The sequence below is a fragment of the Harpia harpyja genome, chromosome 9 (assembly GCF_026419915.1).
Source record: "Harpia harpyja isolate bHarHar1 chromosome 9, bHarHar1 primary haplotype, whole genome shotgun sequence".
Classification (NCBI taxonomy): Eukaryota; Metazoa; Chordata; class Aves; order Accipitriformes; family Accipitridae; genus Harpia; species Harpia harpyja.
The window spans coordinates 40,408,067-40,431,886 of record NC_068948.1 but is presented as its reverse complement, the minus strand read 5'-3'; the positions used below and the strand labels follow the sequence as shown (position 1 = coordinate 40,431,886).

General features: G+C 39.4%; 2 protein-coding genes across 7 annotated transcripts in view; both read right to left on the bottom strand.

Moving 5' to 3' along the window:
• PPIL2 (peptidylprolyl isomerase like 2) overlaps positions 1–9,830 on the bottom strand; it is a 74,336-nt gene extending 64,506 nt beyond the window's left edge. For 3 of the 5 annotated variants that reach the window (XM_052797868.1, XM_052797869.1, XM_052797872.1), the window contains exons 1-5: positions 9,688–9,830; positions 9,518–9,567; positions 8,923–8,968; positions 7,926–7,988; positions 7,714–7,765 (exon numbers count right to left, since the gene is read on the bottom strand). In XM_052797868.1, the coding sequence (XP_052653828.1) occupies positions 7,714–7,765; positions 7,926–7,988; positions 8,923–8,968; positions 9,518–9,567; positions 9,688–9,719 (243 nt within the window). In that variant the 5' untranslated portion in view covers positions 9,720–9,830. Of the gene's footprint in view, positions 1–2,065; positions 2,272–3,090; positions 3,232–7,713; positions 7,766–7,925; positions 7,989–8,922; positions 8,969–9,517; positions 9,568–9,687 lie in introns of those variants that run through there. The other 2 variants (XM_052797870.1, XM_052797871.1) reach the window with 2 other exon arrangements.
• Positions 9,831–12,160: 2,330 nt separating this feature from the next.
• The window catches only part of LOC128145878 (protein HIRA), a 38,846-nt gene continuing 27,186 nt past the window's right edge, over positions 12,161–23,820 (bottom strand). For both annotated transcript variants that reach the window (XM_052796655.1, XM_052796656.1), the window contains exons 17-25: positions 23,302–23,406; positions 22,363–22,511; positions 21,063–21,224; positions 20,248–20,306; positions 19,128–19,233; positions 17,207–17,329; positions 15,900–16,063; positions 13,771–13,859; positions 12,161–13,184 (exon numbers count right to left, since the gene is read on the bottom strand). In XM_052796655.1, the coding sequence (XP_052652615.1) occupies positions 13,068–13,184; positions 13,771–13,859; positions 15,900–16,063; positions 17,207–17,329; positions 19,128–19,233; positions 20,248–20,306; positions 21,063–21,224; positions 22,363–22,511; positions 23,302–23,406 (1,074 nt within the window). In that variant the 3' untranslated portion in view covers positions 12,161–13,067. The remainder of the gene's footprint in view (positions 13,185–13,770; positions 13,860–15,899; positions 16,064–17,206; positions 17,330–19,127; positions 19,234–20,247; positions 20,307–21,062; positions 21,225–22,362; positions 22,512–23,301; positions 23,407–23,820) is intronic.

Here is a 23,820-nt window from a genome sequence, read left to right as displayed (position 1 = left end):
TGAAGCAAATGAGGTAAGACGACATGGTTCAGTTGCTGCATATTGAAGAGTTCATCTTGTTCAAAGTAGATTCTAGGCATTTGAGCAGCAGCTTGTGCCTGCTGCCCCCAGACAAAAATGCACCTAGAGAGAGATGCTGGATGATGATGGCTGTAACCACCTGTGCCTGAAAGACTGCTACAGGCCACAGAAATATAGGCAGCAACATTCAACCAGAAACAAAACAACAACAACAACAACAAAAGGAGAAAAGGAAGAACCACTGCTCATCCTGGCTAACTCTTATTTATAAGTAAGTATCTGCTTCTGAAATGACCCAAGCTATCAAGAGAAAATGCAACAAATTATCATATTCTGAAAGCACCTTTCTTGTCTCAACACATACACCGAAACTGTTTTCTGTCTTACACTATCATGTGTAATATATCAAAGTATTAGAAAAGTATTTCAGGAAGAGATTAGAAAATATTCCCACCACTGTAGCAGGCATTCACCCAGCATTTACTGCATACAATTAAGATTAACTCTGTTCAAAGAAGATAAATTAAACAGATGCGGAGAAGGACAATTGTGACCATTTAGGATATAGACAACTTAAAGGCAAGAAGAACATCTAACAGGAAAATACAAGTCTCAACAAGAAAATGTCAAGAAAGCATTAAACTCCTCTGTACCAAATACACAGCTGTAAACACTAACAGAGACAAGCACAGTTTTGGCACAAATACAAACGAGACTAAGCTGGTCAAACCCAAAATTTACAGAAGATATCTATCAGATGAAAAACCATCAGAAGAACCTCTCGGCAGTCATAGCAGGAAGAAAGCAAACACTGGTTCAAGACAGAGCACGCAGTTTCCAAAGCAGACTGTGAGAGAGCCGAGGACCTCAGAGAGTCTTCCAGTTTTCTGTTCCTGATCATTCCACCCTTCTTTCTGCAACACATGAAAAACCAACTAAGCTGGATTTGTCTGAATCATTTTTCAACAACAAAGCTTCCCTTGGTTTTATTTCTGTAAGCTTTGTTCTCTGCTCTGTAATAAGCTATTATTCACCCAGAACAAAACTGTATTCCCACCTCCCACTGAAACTTTTCTTACAAATAAACAAGAAAAAACCTCCCTCCTTCACTTCAAATGTACAGGAAAAAATATGGTTAAGTTTAACAAAAGAGAAAAAAAGGGGGTAATTGGCATTTAAACCTATGCAATATCTGAAGACTTGACTGAGTTGCATCAGACAAATTAAGAAATATACTTTGAATTTCAAAGATGAAGATGTGCCGACTTCTGACATGTATGTGAAAAGCGTTCTTTAGAGAGGAATTAGAATTCTCATTTATACATCAGTTATGCTACAGCCAAATGAGACCTGAAGTTACTGATCCACCTAAATGATCACTCATTTCCAAAGCCCCAAGGAGAAAACATAGCAGACTACTTGGATTTCAGGTGCTGTGCTCTGATGTTGAGGAAAAAAAACAGTGAAAGGGGATATGTCTCACTCCTGAATTTTTCTACATAATGAAAAATATCTCAATTGGTCAAACTATTTTGCTCTTAATTAGATAGTCCCAGCACTCTAAGATATGGAAAATGGATGTGTAGATAGCCTGCCTATGGAGGGCTGCACAGCATTTTCCTCTCATATTTTGTATCTAGACAAAGAATGAAAATGCTCAGAGTAAGCATAATCTCTCTGGAAATAGTAAGAATGAAGAAAACTTTCCAAGAGAAAAAGATGAAAAGTCACAAGGAAAATCTGACTCCTGCCGCAGTGTGCCATCTTTAGAAGACCTCAAAATCCTAAGGTAGTATTACCACTATGTTGCAGAAAGGTCTAGACAAGCACTCTGAAAATGCATCACATTGAACATTATCTACAGCTATTACATTTTCCTGACAATGTATTCCAACAGCAGCTACTGCTATGCTGGCATGAAAGAGGTCACCTTCAAACCACAGATCCTTGTCTGATGACATCCATTATTTGCTGCTCGTTATCTAGAAACACACCTGGAATAACACAATTAAAGCAGTAATCTGCAGCAAATTACCACACAGACTGTCTGAACCAAGTTAAAAGCCATAGTCACTGTTGATTTAGCCAATATGGGTCACGTGAAACTTGAACTTGTCCTCTCCTCCGTTCAGGCTGCAAACCCGTCCCACTCAACTCAGCATTGGATGAGTTTTGTTTGTGATCTTGATCTTGACACCTCTGACTCAGCAATGTGTGAAGCTCATGCAACCCACTTACAGGAATCCATTCCTGAAACACACAGGCCCTGTGCTGATTATTTGATAGAGGTGGAGAGCAATTTGTAGTGAACTATAAAGCCTTGGCTGGAACTTAACCTGTACTTTAACACCTGTTTCTACAGTATTTGTTATTTCCCACACTCCTGACATGCTGCAGTTTGTTTATTCAGAATATTGCAAAAGAAGAAAAAAATACCTAAGCCCTCTTTGTCACTACATTCACTTCTCAGGTGAAGAAACAATTATCAGTGCTTTCTATTTCTGTTCTGTGCTTTCAAAATACGTACACAGTAAAAACACTTTTAAGTTTAAGGAAGTCTTACCTTTGCTCTAATTTCTGCATCCTTTTCAGGCAGGATTTCCCTTATTTAGACAGCCAAAGACTTTTTTAGTGCATAAAAAAAAAGTGCTGTAAGGTTGTTTGCTCATTTTTAAAGTGGGATTAATAAATTCAGCAGTAACAAAGTAATTTTATCCATAGCCTCTCCATTAACCTGGTCAGAAAGCTTCTCTCACTGCAAGACTAGCAACTGATTTCTATGAGACTGACTGAAATCTAGTTGATCAAATTGAAAAGAAATGATGCTTTCACAATAAAATGAAGTAACAATAGCCACCAGCATTTGGGAGAGGAATTAGCTAATAAGCATATTTAAGGAATGTATTTGAGAATGACTTTCCAAAGTTTTGAAATAACAGACTTGGTTGCAATTTTTTCTTTTGAAGGTAAGAAGTTACTGGTTTTGAAAGTGCCTGTAATTATTCAGGCAAGCATCATCCTACCAACCTTATTTCAAACAAATGATTAAAAAAAAAGGGCACTGCTTACATTCCTACATGAGCAGTGCTGGAGGGAGGAGGTGTCCGCTACAGGCTCTGTCATTGCTGCAGGGCATTGCAGGTACAAGATGTGCATCTCTGGGTGCTTTCAAAGAGTGGATCAGACAGGCTTACTGCATGAGGCAGGCACCTGTAATGCCGCAATTATTTGATCATATTAGTCATAATCTCACCCCAAGTCATTTTTGTTTGGTAAATACAGGATTAAGAGTGTGGGAGAAAAATAGCAAATATTTATCTTGTACACAGAGCAAAACTTTGGGTATAGCACTCTCTTTTAAGAAGGCAGATGTCCTACTGGGAAAAATCAGAGATTTTCAGCCTTCTGACTCCAAAGTTAGTCCTCATTTTCCATGTCAGTAGCTCTGCTTTCTACTACTTCTTTATATGCCCCAGACTCCTTTTTACTGTTATCTTCAGAGGCAGCCCAAGCAAAAGGCTTTCCCAACCCTAAAAAAAAAATCCTCAGAATTTATAAAAATTTTGCTATTTAACCTAGTAAGAAGCTAAAATCTTGTGACACTTAAGAAAAAGCTCTCTCTGGCCTGTAGGTCTGGATCCTAACCTTGCATGAGACAGAGCACAACACAAGTTGTGCTCTGCCTCATTTGGACCAGAAATGTCACTCCAAGTCTCATACATCCACCACACAGCATCTTCAGGTCTCTTAACCTGACTCTTAGGCATATATTAAGCCCAAGCTAAATTAACTCGACTGAATCCTGTTTGCCCTTCAAGACATACATAGGTAACAACCACACAGCTGCACGTGGCCCTTAACATGAGGATTGCCTCTCTGGGTTATGCGGTATCAGCAGACACACAGATTTTAGTTTGCTCTGAGCAGTGCAGAAACAATTCACACAAGTGAGCCCTCTGTATGAGTTTAAAAGCAGATGCACTTAAAACAGTCACAAAATCGACTTTGGACCAAAGCCTTAGAAGCAAACACCAGAGATGAACTGACTTTCAACTGTCCAAAAGAACTGAATTCCCACAGAAAAGGGGAAACAAGGGACAAAGACCATAGCTATTTCTGAGACAGGGGAAGAGAGATATTAGCCCAAGGATAGAGAGCCAGTCTTGAATGGAGCTGAAGTACACCACAGTAATCTGGCCTGCCCACATGCAGTTAGAATGTTATTGAACCAGACTGAGAAAATAGGTATTTATATCAGAAACATTACAATGCAAAGGAGAAAAATAGCTCAGCCCACATATAACATATCAATGCAACAAAGAACAATTTCCTTGAAATTCCTGTCAAAAGGCATGCTGCTACCTTCATGCAGATCTATCATCTGTTCGTATTTGAGATTCCAACAAACCAGACGCACTCTGACCAATCTCATTTCTTGGAAAAAGGTACTCCTGAGCCCAGCTGGCTGACTTGTGTGGGCATGCTGGTCACTGCTGTCATATCTCCGCTACACGAAACGTTCTGGCAAGCTTGCAACTATCTGCAAGCCCAAGAAGCCAAGTGCTGTTCTCAGTAAAAAGGAATGAGCTAACTATGACTTTTCTCTTCACTTTATGCAATTGTAGTGTAGACATAAGCTAGGGCAGCATCTTGACAAAGCTGACAAAAAAAGTAAGTGAGCCAATCCCATCTGACAGGCTGTAGTTCAGCTGCAAAAGATGCACTGTTTCTTTGAAAACTATTGGTGTAGTAACAGAAGTATTTTTTACTGCAATGCATTATTTAAAAGGGGAAAAAAAATATCTAAATCCACTTTCTGGAATAGCTCATGGGAAACTTTAGACAAAGGCCAATCGTGATTTGTTTCTCCTAAATGGATATTGGTGTTCATACTGCACCTCAGGAGAATGTTTGGAAAAGCAAGAAGAAATAAACCATAAACCATGAGAAACTATAGGGAAGGAAAGCAAAAAAATTTAAAATATTTTAAACATATCAAAGAACAACTCTGATCTTGGCATTGCAAAATTTCTTCAGAAAGGAAGGCTGGTCCAATAGTTTAGGACTTGGAAGAATCAGAGAAGTCACTTGTAGATCAGTTCACAAACATTCAATTAATAAAAGACTAGCACAGTCCTACCCCCTAGGACCACTGTGAAGATAAATATATTAATGATTGCAAGGCTCTCCAATTTTCCATTGAGGGGTCCACTTCAGAAATAAGACAGCTAGGCAGAATTAGTGAGTACCAAGAACGCGCCATTAACAATGCTGTTTCCAAGTAGCCTATTGAGTTCCCTAAAATGTTTGGCCTGTAGCAAACCATAACAACAGAAGTACAAGCCACAAAGGATTTCATCATAATTTTTAACTTTAGGACAAAAAAATGGAAAAATTCTCCAGAGCCTCATCACCAATGATGGAATCATCAATCTGTGCAAAGTAACTTCCTAAGTCCCTGTACAAAACATGGCATTGCAGCTATTCTGGCTCAATTCCTTTTTAAACAAACTCAGAGTCTTGAGTTTCTGTAAGTCAACTCATTACAGAAAATATTTTCTGGTTTCCACAATGAGCAAGCTGTACAAGTAAAAGAAGTTGCACACACAGTGGTAGAGTATATAGAGGGGAATACAGTCTAGAGATGCACAAGCTCAACTCACTGACTTCCTCCACCACCTACCCTGCCTCGTCCCAGCACTCCCATCCCCTTCCTGCCCAAGGCCATCCTCCCCTTCAGAAAACCAGAGCTGGCCCTCTGGGAAACAAAGGCTAAATTACAACACTTCCTTCGATCCCACTCTTCAACTTATAGCTCCACAGGGCTGGATTCAGCAGGGCTGTGTGCTGTTCTGGAGAGCAAGCATTCCTTTTTCTTCAAAGTGGTCTGGAACACCTTGGTCCTGTGGAGGACAGAGCTGTACAGCACAAGTCCATAAAGGGAATAAAAGGGAAAAAGAAAGGGCTCCCCAGAGTGACATAGAGGAAAAGGGGACAAATGTTGAGGAGAGCTGGAGGTGCACTGCAGATCAACTACAGAAGCACAAGTCTGGGTAAACTAGCAGATGTCAAAGTCTGACTTCATTTGAGCATTTATGGTTCACCAAGTATATTCTGCACAATCTCCCTTTCTCGATATTACACAAAACCACTGGACACATTACACCTCTTGCTTAGCATTTACCCGAAGTAATTTTAAACCACATCACGGCTCACAGTCTGAAATGAGAACACGTGTCATGGAGCTGCTCCAAGCAGAAAAAAAATTGATCTGGCAACACCCCAAAACTCCCAACTGATGCACAGAGCAGCAAGGCAGTAAGAGGCTGGCGAAAACAAAGAAATAGCTGTAATTCCATTCCTTCTCAACAATACATTGGCCTCTTCATGTGTGAAAAAAGACCTTCAATCATCTCTCCATCGCACAAACACACCTGCAGTTTGCTATGACTGAAGATATTGAGTCTCAGGCAGCCTGTTCATGTTTAGAGTTTGGAATGCTGCATCTGTATTTAGCTTCTTCTCGTATCTGTCTGCTGGGAAAATCTTTAATCAAACACAAGATGTTTCAAAGGTAATCTCATGCCACACAGCCATCTGCAAACCAACAACAATCTTGTGCAATGGCTGCCACCTAATGCTCGGGAAAGTAACTGCACTTACTGAAGGAAAAGACAAGTTCCAGTAGCTCAAGCAACAATTTCTGTTTAAAATTTTCCTCTATGCCCTCACAAACAATGCACTCTCTTTTAAACACCAAAAAAAAAAAAAAAATCCAGCAAGGAAATATTTCCAGTACTTCATATTTATCTGGTGCTTTACAACTTCACGCTACTACAGAAAGTAATCCCTTCGTAATTATAATTTATGCAGAAAAAGGGGGGAGAAAAACCACCAAGGCACTGAGCATAGTGTGAAATCCCAGTCTCACAGTGAACTATCATGACAGAGGCAGGTCAGCAGCTTTCTGAAATATATTGTCAAGATAACTCAAAAGATTTTGCAGCTTAAGCTTATCATTCATAATATTATCTATTAATCTCTTTAATCTGCATAAAGCCAAATATCTTTTTAGTTAGGAAGCATCACTGCAAGTTTAATCACAGATGCAGAGGTGAGCTTGCCAGCCTCTTGCCCTGTACGGACTAGATTTCTGCTTATATGAGGCAGCAGTACAGAGTCTTTTCCGTCAGGCTTTCTGGGCATCACTAGCAGTAACAAAAGAGCTCGTATTTCCATCTATACAGATTTTAATTATGCCACACCTGTAAGAAAGGCTAGATACCCTGGGTGTTTATATAAACGAACTGCACGTTTCCTCTGCCATACTATTTACAATCCAATGGAAAAAAAAAAAAAAAAAGCTCTCCTCTTTCTTCCACACACACAGTCCGAGGCTGATTATTTTCTACTACAAAAATCATTAGCAAGATGACAGTGAGGGGATATCAGGTCTCAAATCTCAAATCCAGAAGCCCCCCCCCCCTTTTTTTTTAGCTAAAAAGAGATCTCTAGTAAATGTCTACATTATTTTCAGCAAAGCTGATCTCACAAATATCATACTTCAAAATAGCACTCCCATTCTACTTCTTTTGCTTTCGTTAAGGCATTTTTGTTTCTCCCACACATTAAATAGGAAACTGAGCATAAGGAAAGCAAAGACATCATGTGAATGCACCCATCATTACTTACTTCTCCTGTGATTGGGTTGGTTCCATACTTCTTTATCCAAGGAACAATGCTCCTGAAAAGAGAAAGAATCAAGTAATAAGTGACAAGCACCATCAGAAATCTCTACTGATGGGCATGATTATTTTTGCCAACTTGCTAAGATGAAATGATGATTACACTGCTGTAACCACTTCAGCAACACAAAAGTAAAGCAAGTACAGACAGTAACTTACAGTATGTCAAAGACTGTCCCATCTGGTGTGCAAACTGGGTATTCAAATGGCTGCAGAGACAAACTAGGAAAAAAAGTACACATTCTTTTTAGCAAAATCAGCCAGAAATCATGATGACAGAAGCAAATAACATTTTGCTGATTCACTTGCACATTAAAGCAAGGCTTATACCAATGAAAATACTGAGTGGCTGCCAATACCCACTACCTGATGCTACATAAATTAGGTTAATAACAAAATCCATGAAAGGAACTGGTGCAGTTCAGTAATGTGTAGCTGCCAGCACTCACAGCCATAGAGCTACAGGATGCTGTAATACTCCCCAGCCTGCTCCCATTGCCATGTTGGGCCGCACCAGCACAGAAGATGGTTCAAGCAAAAACACTCACTGTCTTTGCACTGAGATGGGCTAGGGAGTAACTGGCAATCACATTCAGCATCCCCTGTTAGGGATGCTTCCATAATCCAGCCAGCTTTTAGCCAAGCAGCAGTAGTTCGTAGATGTGCATGGTAACTTCTTGAACTATTCAATTTACAAGAGGATTTCTAACCCACCTCTACTAACTCCCCTCTTTCACTCCAGCACTTCAGGCAGTACACTCTAAACACAAGAAAATTAGCATAAATATTCCTCCGATTTACCTAATCACTGCCTCAGAAAGATGAGTGATTGACCAAGCATATTTTGAGCAGGGAAAAGTAGATCCAAGCCCCGATTACACAGATTTGAAAGACTGGAACGTACACGATAATTGTTCTGAATTATTTTATCACTGTTCTTTTAGCCATCAGCTCCAATCTCTGCAGACACTAATCATGGAAAGTATAGATATTGTTTCCATTCTTATTGAATTTTTTCTTGCTGCATTACTATCATAGCAGGCACAAGTCAATGAAAATAACTGCCTCGGAAAAACATGGCTTCAGTAATGGTTCAATGTGAACAGCCTGATAAAAACATGTGTCATTCAATAATAATAATGTAAATTTGTCTTACCTGCAGTGATCAAATGATAAACGTCTAAAATTAGTCCGTGGAAGGTCTGTTTATGAACAAAAACCACAACAGAACTTTAATAAATGCATAGTATTCTAGGTAACAAAGAAACACTTGAAAGTTACATTTTGCTATATACATGGTGGCAATTTACTGATGACAAGGATAAATATGCTAAACCTTGCAAAACTGTAACTAAAACCGGACCTCTCCTGCAGAGCGCAAGTACACTCCTCAACTGAAATTTCACAATCAGAAAAAAAATCAAAACAGAGCTCTGACAGACAGACAGCACTGAGTTTAAATTGTATGATGAACACTGTAACTACCTTCAAGCTCTGCCCTCCCAGAACTTGCTGAAGGCAGGAACAGCTCACCCGGGCGTTAAACCTCGAATTTCTGCCGTTTTCACGCCGACCAGCACCCCGGATTTGGGGATCCCCAGCCGCACAGCCCAGCGGTTCAGAGGCCGGGGCTCGGGAGGAGCTCGGACAGCCCTGCTGCTCCCAGAGGATGCTCCGCTCGGGGAGGTCACTTCAGCAGCCCCCCCACCCGAGTGAATGGGGGTGGACGACGGCACCCTTCACCCCTTTACCTGCTTTCTTGCCTCCGTAGAACTGCGTGTACTCCGCGCACGTAATGTACCTGCCGAGACAGCGGGGTCACTCACAGGCAGCCGCAGCACACCCACGGCCTCCCCACACCCCGCGCACCACCGCGAGGCCCCGAGCCGCCCTCCCCGTCCCCGTCCCCGTCCCCGCTCACATCTTGTCCTTCTGGTGCTGCCTTTTCCCCATGGCGGCGGCGGCGGCTCAGCCCTCGGGCCCTCGGGGACGCGATTCCCTGGGCCCCGCCGAGCCGCCTTTCGCCCGGACGGCTGCGGCCGCTGCGCCCTTCCGGTGTGGGTGCGGCGGCGAAAGGCCGCGGTGCGGAAACAGGAGCGGCGGGCGGCGTTCCGGGGCCGGGCCGGCCTGCGGTGGGCGGGAAACCCTGAGGGGAGGAGGGCGGTGGGTGCCCAGCCGCTGCCCGCCGGCAGGATAAAGCGCACGCATCAAACGTACGCGTGGCCTTTCCACTGTCTGAAGACGAGACCGTTCCCCAGTACTTGGCGCCCAGCTAAATCTGGTTTTATTTCAGTTTTTGCGGTAGCTCCTGTTGGGTCCACCCTCACCGGCGCCGGGGCAGGGACGCCGGGGGAGCCCTGAGGGAGTTTTGGCGGGTGTTTTCCTCCCGGGTCACCTAGCCAGAACGTCGAATCGTCCCTGTGACCTTCCCCATTTCCCCGTCCAAACCATTAATTAATAAAAGCTCCTCGGTTGTTCAAAACAACGTGCCCCTGCTCCCGCACTAAAAGTGTTCCTCCTTGATTTAGCGGCAGGCTTCCTTTGATAGCGTAATACAGCCTTAAACAGAGTTTTCATAGCCCTCATCTGAAAAAAGAAAGTGCTGAATGTAAGCAGAAAAAGCTAAAATACCCAGTTTAAGAAAAACGTTCACATTCATTTAAATATATTTTGTTGCCTGGAATTTGAAATCATATTATTCCTGGACTGTCAGGCAGTGACAGAACCTCCCAAGAAAAAATGGGTAGAAAAACCTACACCATGTCTAATATGGAGACAGCTCTTCATAAAAAGTATTTCAGCATCTCTTCAGAGATTTAATGACAAAGAATGTACTTTCCCTTAGCTAATTACCTTTAAATCGTATTAAACAGCATTCATTACAAGACTGGTATGAACAGCACAAGGCTGAATAGAAGATGGCCAGAATCCAAACGTCTTGCCTTTAGCGGGAGGAATCAGCCATCTCTCTCAGAGCTTTCACATATCAAATACCTCCAAAACTATCCATGGTCATTTGTTCTTTCCTCAGTAAACCATCAACCTGGCACCTGCCTACACAGAACAGTCAAGAGTCAAAATCCACGGAAGCTGATAGCCAGACTCCCATGGACTGCACCAGGCTTTGGACTGGACCTACCTTTTCCCCAGAACATGGTGTCTATCTCCTGTTTTAATAATTTCAGTGGGTTGCTTGCCTGCATACATGAGCACAAAATGAGCAGAACCTGCTCTAGCTGCAGATGTCCCTGCTCACTGGGGTTGGACTAGATGACCTTTAACCCAAACATTCTATGATTGTATTCTACTCTATGAGGAATATAATGCCTGCTCCCAGGAGTACAGACTAATGGGCAACAGCATATGAATCACTCGCAGCACTACTATGACTGGTTGTCACAGTACTATTAAACTTTTTGGACTAGAGGTCAAGGGAACTTCGAACACGTTCACTTTCCCCACCAGGTATACGCAGAATCAAGCTGTGCTGTCACTACATTTCCCACTGCTTGTTGAAAACTCCCTGATGCCATACTGAGGAATAGCTGCTGAATCAGTTGTTTTTATTGCTCTTCAAGACACTTCAGCCAGCGTGCACATGAGACTGCTGTACAAAGAAGTAATATGGTGTCCATCAGGTCTGGCAGTTTCATACAGGAGGCAACAAAACCCTCCAAATGAGGGGGTTTGTTGCCTTAAAGAACACATCCCTCCCTCTAGGATCCAGACAACCATGTAACTGCAGAGCTGCCTCTCTGAAGAGGGTCAGTCCCCTGCAGCCAAAGTCCACAGTAGCACAGCTAGTCCTTGTCCTGGCCAAGGGCAAAGGCTATTGCTTGTTTCTACTAGAAGTTTAGGGGAGAAACTGCCCTTTTACAAGGGTATAAATACACTTACTCATTTCAATACTAACTTTCTTACTCAAAAAGATCTCAAAGGCAATAAATTGAAGCACACCTGAATTAGGTCCTGGAAAGAAACAACACACGTGCTTTTTTCTTTCCCAGCACCAGGCATACCTTGGGGAAGAAAACAAGTTGATTGATTTGGTTTCAGTGGAATTCCAAAGCCACTCCACAAGTGAACTGCTGGCTGGCCACCAGCACTATTTTGTTATTATGAAATGCCACACAAGGAACATGGCCATAACTGCATGAAGCTCATTTCTTGTTGCAGTGCTGACCACTTTTGGCAGTGGTCAGGGGAGCCCATTTTGCTTTGTGTTGCCTGAGATAATGAGCATTCCCACACAGCTCCTGCTCCCTCAGCTGAGATGTGGCTCCAGAAGAAAACATACCTGGTCTAGGGAGATCACAAGTACTTGTCTGATCACGCTTTCAAAGATCACCCAGATGGTATTATTTATTTCTAGACATGTTAACAAGATTCAGCCTGTGTTGACATTTCTGGAGATGCCTGTGCCCTTTGTAATAATTCCAGACCATGTTTTTGCTTTTTGTTTTTTAAACCAATGCAATGTTCATTTATTTTTGTACTTACAAAAAAGAGCCACCCCATTGTATCCCTCCCCCTCCCCCCAAAATGCCTTTTACAAACATTTAAAAATTAAAAACCAGATGATGACATGTTAATTTGGTGGAATTATTTTGAAACATAGCTTTTGTAATTAGAGTTAAATTTCCTACAAGATGACTTTGTAGAGATAGCCTGATTATCGGCCAAATAAAATTCCATATTACAAGTTAGCAAATTCTAGTACAAAAATAGTCCATGTGTTAGAACAGCCTCTTATTATTATTATATTCACAGGAAAGAGTCTATTGGCTGCATAATACCTTAATATTTATGAAATTTCTTTTTACGTGGCTCATTCATCTAATTTAATATAGTGTTGAGCCTCAATAAATCCTCAGGCAAAAAAACCCTAAACAGGGTTAAATATGCTGTTCAGTGTACTCTGAAGTACTGTGCTTTTCACAGGACATCCAAGAAACCTCACAAACAGTTCTCAGCTAGTTTCGATATTAAAATGAGATCCAGATCCAAAAGGACCCCCCTGAAGTACATATCCGCGACTTTCCATAGAAACAGAGGCCACAGCTTCGATGGTTAAGTTTCACTTGGGAAACGGTCTAGCTCATCCACTCATTTTCATGAATCCACTTTTGAGCTTCTTTAAAAACTAAAGCAGGTCACTCCTGAAGCATCTGAGACCCTTACAGCACTGCCCTCTTCAGGAGTGTCCCTACTGGCCGGGCTCTTGCTCCTCTTCTGTCTCTGGTTAATGCTGTTCAGCAGTTTCTCTCGGACCAGGCCCCGCAGGGAAAATCTGGGGAAATGCTACTTGTCTCTCAAGATGTCTAGCTGCTCTTGATATTCTGTGAAAAGCCTCTGGAAGCGGAGGTTCTGTCCAATAACAGGAAGAAGCTCTTTCAATAGTTCTCTCTTTCGTAAACCCTGCACAAAAAACACAAAAGCATTCTCAGAATGTATTACTTGCCATCATGAATATATTTGATAGAGCTGCTTAAGATTCATGCCTTTTTTCCTGCCTGGAGAGGGCTGTATATTTTATGTTCTTACTCTGCTTCCATGACTCCCAGAATAAAAAACTGTCTTTATATTTATACACACTCATGAAGCTGGTGCAGCCTCTGCAGTTACAGACTCCAGGCGTGCTCTGAGAAGGGAAGGCACTTCATTGGTATGTCGCTATTTCAAAGTTGCTGTCTGAAGAATGTGGAGACCTGAACATGCAACTCTGCTCCATCTGCGTGATACTCAAGACAGTACCAGAGCTGAGACTGTGGCACTAAGCATTTGTCTACAGTTTGACATGAAATAAATACAAGTGCCATAGGAGGAAGCCTGCTTATGAGATTAGAACAGAGTACGGAAAGGGTTCCAGGGTCAGCAAAAATCATTTGTGATTGCTTTTTGCCACCAAGTTTAATCATATTTTAAGTTCTATTATCTATCCATGTTCTGTAAGTTTCATGGGAAGCTCTTCCTCGTTCTTTGTTAAACTATTACCAGGACTTACCATAACTGTTGATTCCCACTGACTTCCAGCTGAGTAATGGACTGGACCCAGTAAATCCTTGCATAATTCTCGCAAACGATATTCAAACCCTGAATATTATCAGAAAATAAAATCACATTCATAAGCATTTCACTATATATAACCACTCCACAATGTAACTGACAACATTCAGGAAAGAGTTACAAGTATCTAGAATAAAATAAAGCCAAAAACATTGGTTTCTCAAAAAGTATATTCTTCTTCTAACAGCAAATCTTTGGAAAGTTAAGATGATTTGTAAAGGATTTATTTTAGAGTTCCCAAGGGGTTTATTTTAAGTTCTCAAAACCAAAACCACTACTAAAGATGATCTACAATAAGGAGAAAAACTGAAGTAGTTACTCCAGTTTGTTTTAAGAGCTGCCCTGATCTCAACCTCACTCCCCCCTCCCACGTAAATATACCAGCTTTAAAACAAAACAAAACAAAAAACACTGGAAAACTGACACACTTCAACAGCCAGAGAACTAATACAAAAGAGACATCACAAGAGTTGGAAAGCCACAAGATGAAAAACCAGTGAAGGGGAAAAGTGTCAGGTTGCATTTAATGGCAATATATGAATTTGGAAAAATGGAATCAGGAGTAAAAAAAAAGTAAATCAGACATCCTTCTGAAACATTAAAATATTACTAACTGGAAGAGATCTCTTAAACCCTTAGCAAACGAGCTTATAACAAAATTAAAATGGATCCAATTAATATACACAAGAGTTAAAAAAAAAAGTAAAAGAAAACCTTTAATAAAACCACACACAGTTTCCAGGCCAGCTTTATTCACCCAAAAAAATCAGAGGGGGGAATTCCTTTGCAAGCAACAAAGTCATCTGTTCAAGAGTAACTTGCCAATCAAGGTATATAATAGATTGAATATTTTAATGGATTAGAATTCATTAAATGTTGAAACCATCATAGGAATAAAGGGTCAATAATAGGATGTGCAATTTTCAAAATTTAGCAGAGCTATAAAACTAGTGAAACAGTAATACACGTATGGCAAAGCAGAATTTGCAGTGACATCCAGTGTATACACACATGCAAGGCAGTGACATTTGTGCAGTGCAAGATGAACCCTGCACACACAACAGAGAGGTTCTTAATTACTGAAGACTCTTGAAAGTATAACCATCTCTTTAACATATGACCCAAGATGAACATTTTAATTTCAACTGCGGAAGGACAGAGAGAATCATATGCAGTTCAGCAAGCTCTTGTTAAATAAGGTAGGGGTCAAAAGACAAGAATTAATGAGCTCAATTTTAATTTTGCCAACACCTATTAGGTGGCCTAACACGAACCATTTCGCTTCCCTCTGTGTAAAATGATTACGCATGGTGAGGAATAAGGCTGAATTAATACAATGGGAACTACTAAATTTGGAATGCAGACAAGCAGAGATATGACAGAGATCTTTAGAATCCAAGAAGCATAAAGTCAGTTGGTTAACCTTATTTAACATAATAGCACAGAGATACAGTGTATTCAAATATAAAATAGACAGAAGCAACCTTTCTTGTGGGTTTCTTTCCTCACAGAATTTAACCTGTGGAGCTCACAGTACAGGCTGTTGAAATTTTAGAATGTAAAAAAAGTATAAAGTGCAAGTAACACATGCAAATTCTCTGCAGTTTTATGTGCTGTGGTACAAAATGTCAAAAACCAAGCAACTCTTCCATTTCACATCAGGCAGCGATCATCAGTTGGCTGAGGAATGTTACGTATTTTACAAGGTGCTGCTGGTTCCTCTGAAACATCTGTAGTTGCTGCCAGATAATACATACGATACGCCTGACGGACCACTGGACTTTTTTACAATGCAATTCCTATATTGAAGTCCGCAGATGGCACTGTTTCCCCAGACCATGATCTGTTCACAGTCAGTGTGTCAAAACAGGATTCCTGAGTACTGAGCACTACAGGAAGCAAATGCACTTCAGCAGTTTGTTTTGGTTTTAAGTAAACACTGAGTCCAGAAGCCAGGTGCTAAAACGAGAATGTTAAGTGCAATCATACATACACATGATGTGAATAAAGTGTTTCTTAAAAGTCCATCAGAGCTGCAAAGAAGTAACACAGCATGGCAGGTCTCACCTTCATTAACCAGGTACCGTGCATAGATAAGGAGCCAGTGGCGATATTCATGACTGGACTGTAACATAAGTGCTGCTGCTATCTGGTTCTCCAGGTATGCAAGTGTTGTTTCTTGTTGCACTAAGTGAGGCATGGAGAACAATCTTGCAGCTTGCCTTCCTGAACTACAAAACCAAAAAATTAACATACCAGCCATAAAATCAGATACTAGTTTAAGGAATATATATTTTTGTAGTACAAGCTATTCTACACTTATATTTCACAGGCACCTAGTGCTTCCAGAGTTCAAACTTTTAATGACAAAGGCAGCACTTCATAGCAAACTGCCTTCCCCACCACTGGACAATTTACAAGTATCAAGGAAGGTTTTCTGCCTCCTGTTCTTTTTCTCTTCCTTTCATCTGTCTTCTCTTTAAAAACACATGCTTATCAGTGAGCAAGTGCTCCTAAAGCATTTACAGGATTTCTTGCAAATAAATGTATTGTCGTAAGAAGGCTAATTTGAAAAAAGTAACCAATTATTTCCTTTTTGAAAAAAACCGCTAATTTTTCAGTCTGGTATTCTCTCTCTCTCAAAAAGAAAGTGTTGTTTCTTTGGATGTCAAATATTTTCCCAATTAATTCCACACACCCCCTCTCCCCCCCACCCCAAGAGGACAGCAATAAAATCATACAACTCTATACAGTTTCTCTCACCAAAAAAAATTAAACTCAGATGTGAAGGACAGAAATAGCACAGAAATCTGCCTGGGAAATCTAATTCAAATCCAGGTGAGGAAGGGCTATTAAAAATTACCTACAGGAGTCTGTTCTGGCTCACGCAATTCCCTGGTGATATTTTCAGATGTTAAAAATATGCATTAGATGACTAATCACTCAACTTTCTCAAAGACTTAATTAAATAAATCCCTTGAGGACAACTGAACTACTCAAAATTTGTAGGCCTACTCCAGAAAGCTGGTAAATTAAAAATTAAAATGTAAAATGTAAGAAACTCAGTTTAGCTAATCAAAATATTACATGTAAAGAATTGTCAAATACTTTACCCACCCAATAAAGAAGAGCCTCAAAAAGATTAAGTTTAGAGCATGCTTTCCTGCCCCCTCAAGCAATCTCAAAATAACGTTAAGGTACAGTCTATAGATATGCAAAGGTTTAAAAAAAACACTTTATGAGCTACTGATAATTTCAGACCCATTAGCATCTTAAGAATTAACTCACTGATTCAAGCACATGAATAAATAATAGGGGAAAAGAAAAAAAAAAAAGACAAGCATGCCGATTAAATGAAGCAAGTAAGTGCGTACTTTGATGTTCGTCCCTGTATTACAGCTAAGGGCCCAGAACACAGCATGGCTTCTTGGGATGGTAAACTATTCCTGAAGTCTGCACATTGTGCTAGAGAGTCCTGTTTGTCAGAAATAAGATTCCTGAAAAAAGGCAAACAAATAAAAACCAAGTTTGAGGAGAGTAGGCAGTGATATCAAGGGATCCAGCTCTGTTCTGCCTCAAAGCCCAACTTGTATTTTCACAGATAACCAAAAAAATATCACTGAGGTGCTCAGAAATTCCACAGACCCCAACTGTTCCCACTCCATGCCCAAATTCTGTTTGTGCTGTCATGGAAATGTCCCTCCCACCCCCAAAGTTCACAACATTAATTGTATAATACGATTTAGCATTAGTTTTGAAGGAAATGAACTTTCTACTTGTCATTTTACATCTAATAAGAAGTCATGCCCCAGAACGAAGACTGGAGTGAACACAGGTAATGACTACCTCATTAAGAACTTGATTTCACCTCATGTCAGGTCCCCCCACGCACCAGACAAGTCATCACAGATCACACACATTGACAATCTTTCGCATACATTACAGCTATTCCTTCATATGAAGGGAGTTGACAGTTACAGCTGGCATTTCCACACCTAATCAAGGATATAATTTTCACTGGTTTGAGATGCCAAGGGAATCACTGGCTCAAACCAATGCTAAGTTTAGACCTCCAGACAGCTCGGAGGTAAAATGGCACAAATATTTAAAATACTCTTTACTACTTTATCATGTTTACATTTTTATGATGACTACAAGGATTGCTCTTTTATATATTTCCAAGGCTGGGGTACAAACTAAGAAATGACAGCCAATTCAGAATTATGGCTGAGAGCCTGTCCTCTGCTCCTTATTGTCTGGGAAAATTTCTGCATAATTTCTCAGTTTATCTAAAGAACAAATAAGGTGTTTTTTCTTTTCCAAAGGATTCACATCAAGTAGTTAACTAACAATAATTATTCTAAGGAGGACTTAAAACAATAAGCCCTTTCATCAAGCATGCTTATTACACTTAAGTACAACAATTATATTAAGACAGCAATGTGTCTTTTCCTCTTAGAAGGAAACAACTTAGACAACAAAGAATCTGTTTTGGAAAGACACTGTAAATAATTTAACCATGGAAATTTTTTTATGGGAACTCATGCCTTGACAGAAGTAAGAGAATCCAGGGGAAAAGCCTATCTGATACCCATTAGTACACAGACTCTTATGTAGCCTTTCCTTGTGTTCAGGTCATCAGTAATGACTCTGCCATGGGAATTCTCCGAGGTATAATGATTTCTTCCCTCCTCCCCTACCTGACTTACTACCTTCATTAAACTTTTAAATCTTGGAGACAAAGAGCTCTCTTCAAACTTGACTGGTCATCAGATCCAAAAAAAAATTAAGGGGTGATGGGGACTGACAAAGTCAGGCACATACACGCTCAGGATTGGAGCGCATAGGTCTTATTTTCTCTGGAAACTGAGCAAAATAATTTTAACATGTCTAAACTCCCAACAGAACTCTGAAAATTGTTTTGACAAATTTTACAGAACTGCATTCTTTTACATAAAATGTGAAGGCTGGATTATCTTTAATCATTGCCAACTACTTGACAGATTCAACTGATGTACATAAGCAAAAGTATATATAGGTGTATGCACCGTGTAGGAAAGAGTGATAAAGTGAGCTGTAGTTTAACTTTTTTATTTTTTTTAATTTATTTTAAACATAACAAATCATAAGAATATAATAGAGTAAAGCCTACACATACAACAGTGAACCAAAGCAAAACTAAGCCTGGTGTGTAATCCTATTCAGACTAACCGTCAAAATATGGAGTGAAACAGTAAATCAGAATACACGTCAGTTCAGCTAAGTTGTAAAAGCAGGAAATAATATATAACTTACCATGTAGAAAGAGAAGGATTAAAACAGTATGCCTTTCCATCAGACATGCTCATTACAGGTATACCATGCTGAGTCAGCAAGATCTGAGAGACAGTTGCATCACTTCCTACAAGTCAAATCAGATGAAAGTATTTCTTTTGGAATCTTCCATAATGTTCCATAATGGTAAAAAATACTAGCCACCATTAATTATCATAGGAACCAACAGAAGAAGTTTCAGTCAATGTTATTCTCAAGCACAGATAGGAAGGTCAAGACACAAGATAATGATGGTAAGCACCAGGCTCAGCACAGTAACATTAAAATCACTCTCTTACAAAATACATTATCAATCTTGATGCTGGAATTTATCCAGAACATGGGCTTAATTGGAAACGTTCTCCATATCTAGGGGCAAACTTCAGCAATTCTGCCATGTCTTCTGTAACCTGAGAAGCTTTATCTTCCTTTTTCCCATTAAGTTCTAAAACCCAGCATATTTAGAAAAGTGTGCTCTCTAAGAACGTAGTATAAGTGGCATAGCTGGAGTCTCTCATTCCCCAGCATATTCCAGGCCCAGGGTTTGTGCATATAACTTCTAACGAAGACATTTGGAAACTGCTAGTACAACTACATCTCTAGGCAATTTTGAATAGTACTAGTATGGATTAAAGCTAAAATAGAAGCCAGCATACTCTGAGACACTGCCTTTTTGATAATTTGCTTTGTGCCAGATATTGGCAATGAAGAAACTGAAGATTTTGAAATAACAAATTGGAAAATAATAAATTGTTGTTCATCGTTAAGATAACAAATATGCAAAATACACACAAATTGCTGTAATAGCAGATTTGCATTAAATATTTTGTGATCTTCACAACACTGAGTTTTCACACTCAGAAGCAAGCCAGAATATAATAAGCTACAGAATCTTGTACAAGTCTGTTACCCGCTGATATTCTCATCCAGTTATTTCTACAGTATTTCAACACTGCCAACGACTTCCCTTTATTACACAATAACAAAGGAAAATTATTTGCTTAGGCTTTTCAGGTTTTGTAAAATTTCAGCTTATTCAGAAATGGCACTAAATAGTACAGGTGGGCTCAAAGGTTGGTGACTAAATGACCCTTTTTATTACCTGAAAATATTGTTTGCAAAGACTCATCTCTAACAATCGCTGTCTGCTTGTGAACATCCCTGAAAAAGACAAAAGGACAAATCTGCAGTTTACAAACAACTGAAAGTTCCAAAATCATTTAACAAATGCACTTCAATATTCATGACAAAGTGGGGTTTTTTGGGAGTTTGGTTGTTTGGGAGTTTTTTTTGACATTTTGTTCATTGCTTCGACAAAATTATTTTGACAAACTCAAACCCCTTACAGCAAGACAGAAGTCAATAGCAGAAAACAACTTTTATGGCTCTTTATCAGGAAACCTCATTACAGCTAAACAAACACTAAGGATCCAAATAACTCCTTTAGGAGCTCTGACTTGGCATGAGACATTAGATTAAATTAAACAACTAAACAATTTACTGCAGTTTTTATCCTGGTATCTTGAAGATGGCTAGAGTACTTCTAACCCTGAAACTCATGTACTTTATTGGCTAAGTATGATGGAAGTTGGAAGCGTCCATATTTCTCCTTCCCCTCCTCCCCTCAATTCATTCCATATGCATGTCAAGTCTATCCTAGGGAGACTGTTTAAACTAGTAACTTCTAGCTGATCTTTTATCTTCCTTCTAGAATCAAAGTTGATATTACGGACTGTCCTAGAACAGAAAAGAAACAGGATTCAAGTCCTGCCCAGTTAACTCTTCATATTATATCCAAAAGTGGACTTGTGTTCAGAGCTGATGTGGTTTAAGCCTAAATTTCAACAGCAATGCATCGACACAATTGAACAGAGTTACCTATAAAAAACAGCTGCTGCAGCCTAACATGGTACTTACCAAACAGAGAGCGTAGCAGCAGTGGTGAGAGCCATGATGTAAGAACCTGTGCAATGTAGGGTGGAAATGGGTGTATTCAATATTATAGGAGGAAGAAGGCGACGACCACAAGCTGAAAATACCGACAATGTTCGTTTCTCACAGGCTACACTTACAATCTCACTAAAAAAAAAAAAAAAAAAAATCAAATAGAAACATTTACATTTTGTCAAATGCGAGTAGCATAGAACCAGACTGATTTCTTAAGTTATCATACAACTTGGGCTAATTCCCCAAAAGGTAACTATTACAGCTTTTAAAAAAATCCTGCATAACAAAAATTAGAGTAAAAAACTAGACAGATTTTATATATAAGTATATGTGCATTCCATGCCTCTTTCATTTGATTATAACTATGATGGTCTAAGGAGATGGGCAAGTGAAGGTTTGCAAGCAGAGATAGTATCTTTTATTAGACCAGGGGCATAGTCGGAAATATCAGTAAAGCTTTTGGGCATACACAAGCTCTTCTTCAGGCCTGTACTTGCATTTAGCTTTAAAATCCGCTGCTTCTTTCTCAGACCTGGACATGGCTCAGGCTTCAGAAATATACTTTCAGTTTAAACTCTGAGGTTGGAACTAAGCAAAGTTGAGAAAAATAAAGAGAAAAAAATAGTAAAAGACTCAGGAAAATACTTCCACATCAGATAACATCCTGTTTAAAATTTTTCATTCTTTAGTAGTTAGCACTTGAACAACTGTCAGTTACCATGATTTAGTCAACGTTAATGAAGAAATTTAAAGGACAAATGTAATTAGACAGGAAAATAGCTGTAACGGGCTAATGAGAATTTGTGATGCTTTAAGACTGCATAGAGCTAATACTTGGAGTGAAACTGGTCTTAAGACTAAGAGCAGTACGTATTTTTTATCCACAAAACATTTATTATAAAAGATTATATAAAAATTACAAAGGGGGGTGATAAAACAAGCAAACAGCAGTAGTCAACAGAAGTCAGAATCCCTACAAAAAACTCCACAGGATAAGAGTTTAAAAGCATCAGTGCATTAGACCAAGTTAGCTGGAAGAGAAACAGGACATCTTAAGCCAAGCACAAAGAATCACAAAAATCCCCAATAGAAGTGATCCAGTTAATCAACTTTTCTAAATAAGTAGACAAAAATACCTTTAAAGCCTCTACTTATTTGTAAATATGTGGGTTTAGATGTAATTAACTTTCTGTAAAGTGTACTTTTGTATCCCTAAAAATGTTTTCTGGCCTTCAGGACCCTCTTCCTCCAAAATATACTACTCTCTTACCAGCTTCCTGCTGCAGTGAGAATTCGACTGGTGAGGACTGTCTCCCATTCCTTTCCTTCTCGATTACACTTTAACCTGCTCAGCTTTGAACCTCCCACTGTGGTCATTTCATTCTCCACTTCCAGATACATTGATGGATCTGAACTTACCTGAAATACAAAAAATAAGATACTTTTTGGAAGAGGAAAAGAACTACTCAAAAAAGCAGCAACTACTATTAGATCTAAAACAAATCCATCTTTAAGAATGGATTTAAGTATGGCATTCTGTTTAAAGTAGCTTCAAAATATATTGTGGTACTTCAAAAGAAGCAGACCTCTGAAAATCAGTCTTGGCTAGAACACATAATTTCTTTGTATTTGGAGCATAGGAATAAAGAAAGGTTGTGCTAGTCTGTGCTTCCTAATTAAGGGCATCAGATCAAGTCTAGATGTGCCCAGTCTCCCTACAATCTTGCAATTAGAACCAGACTACCACAGCCTAAACACGCAGAAAAATTATTTCATAAATATCTGAAGTAATACTATTTGCCAGTCTCTTCAGATATAGAGCACCTCCAGAGAGCTCTCAGAAAACATTTGTTTTTTCTCTTCAGCAGTGTACTACGAACACAACTAATAACAATGCAGCAGTTACTCCCGTTGGAGACTCTTATCTTTACAACACTCTTTGGTTAACCAGGAGGAGGGACTGATGAAGCAGAGGTATTCTCTTTGAAGTTTAGCTAGTTCAGAAGTGTCCTATTTTTAGCTGATTTGGCATTAACTTTTCTCATACAGACATATTCTTAGAAGCTGAAGTATACCACCTTGCTTGCTTGAACAGATACATGTATTCAAATGTTAATTTATCAAAGGATCTGGATAATCTAAGAATATAAAAAAAAGGCAGGATTTTTTTTTTAAGTATTAAGCTTTTTTTCCCTTATAGTTCACTTACTTGTAAAGTAAACGATTTCTGTGGGATTGGGGTTGGCAGTTTAAGTGCTAATGCTGGTGCAGAGATGCAAGCAGCATCCTTCTCAGAGGCCAGTGTAGCTGGGGACTGGAAAAAAAAATAAATTGCAAAAGTAGTTAAATTTCTCCATTAGTAAAAGTTAAACCTAAAGATATTCTATAATACAGATTGATTTGAAAGATTTTTTTTTTAATTCCAAATAATGCCAATTACAAATATTAATATTTTTCCAATTAGTTGTATAAATTCAAGTTTTTTAATATAGCTTCTAAGAATTAAAAAAACCAAACAAACTAGATGTGGTCTTTTTTTTTTATAGCCCACCCCTTTTCAGCTGCAAGTAATTAATGGAAATTCTGGTATATTGCATGGAAAAGCTAAGCTCTGACTACTGAAAACAGAGGGATCTACATGGCCTAAAATGACTGAAACTCTAATGCAACTTACATCTTCATGGTTCCTAGGAAATTCATAACCATTTAAGTCATCATATCCAAGCCA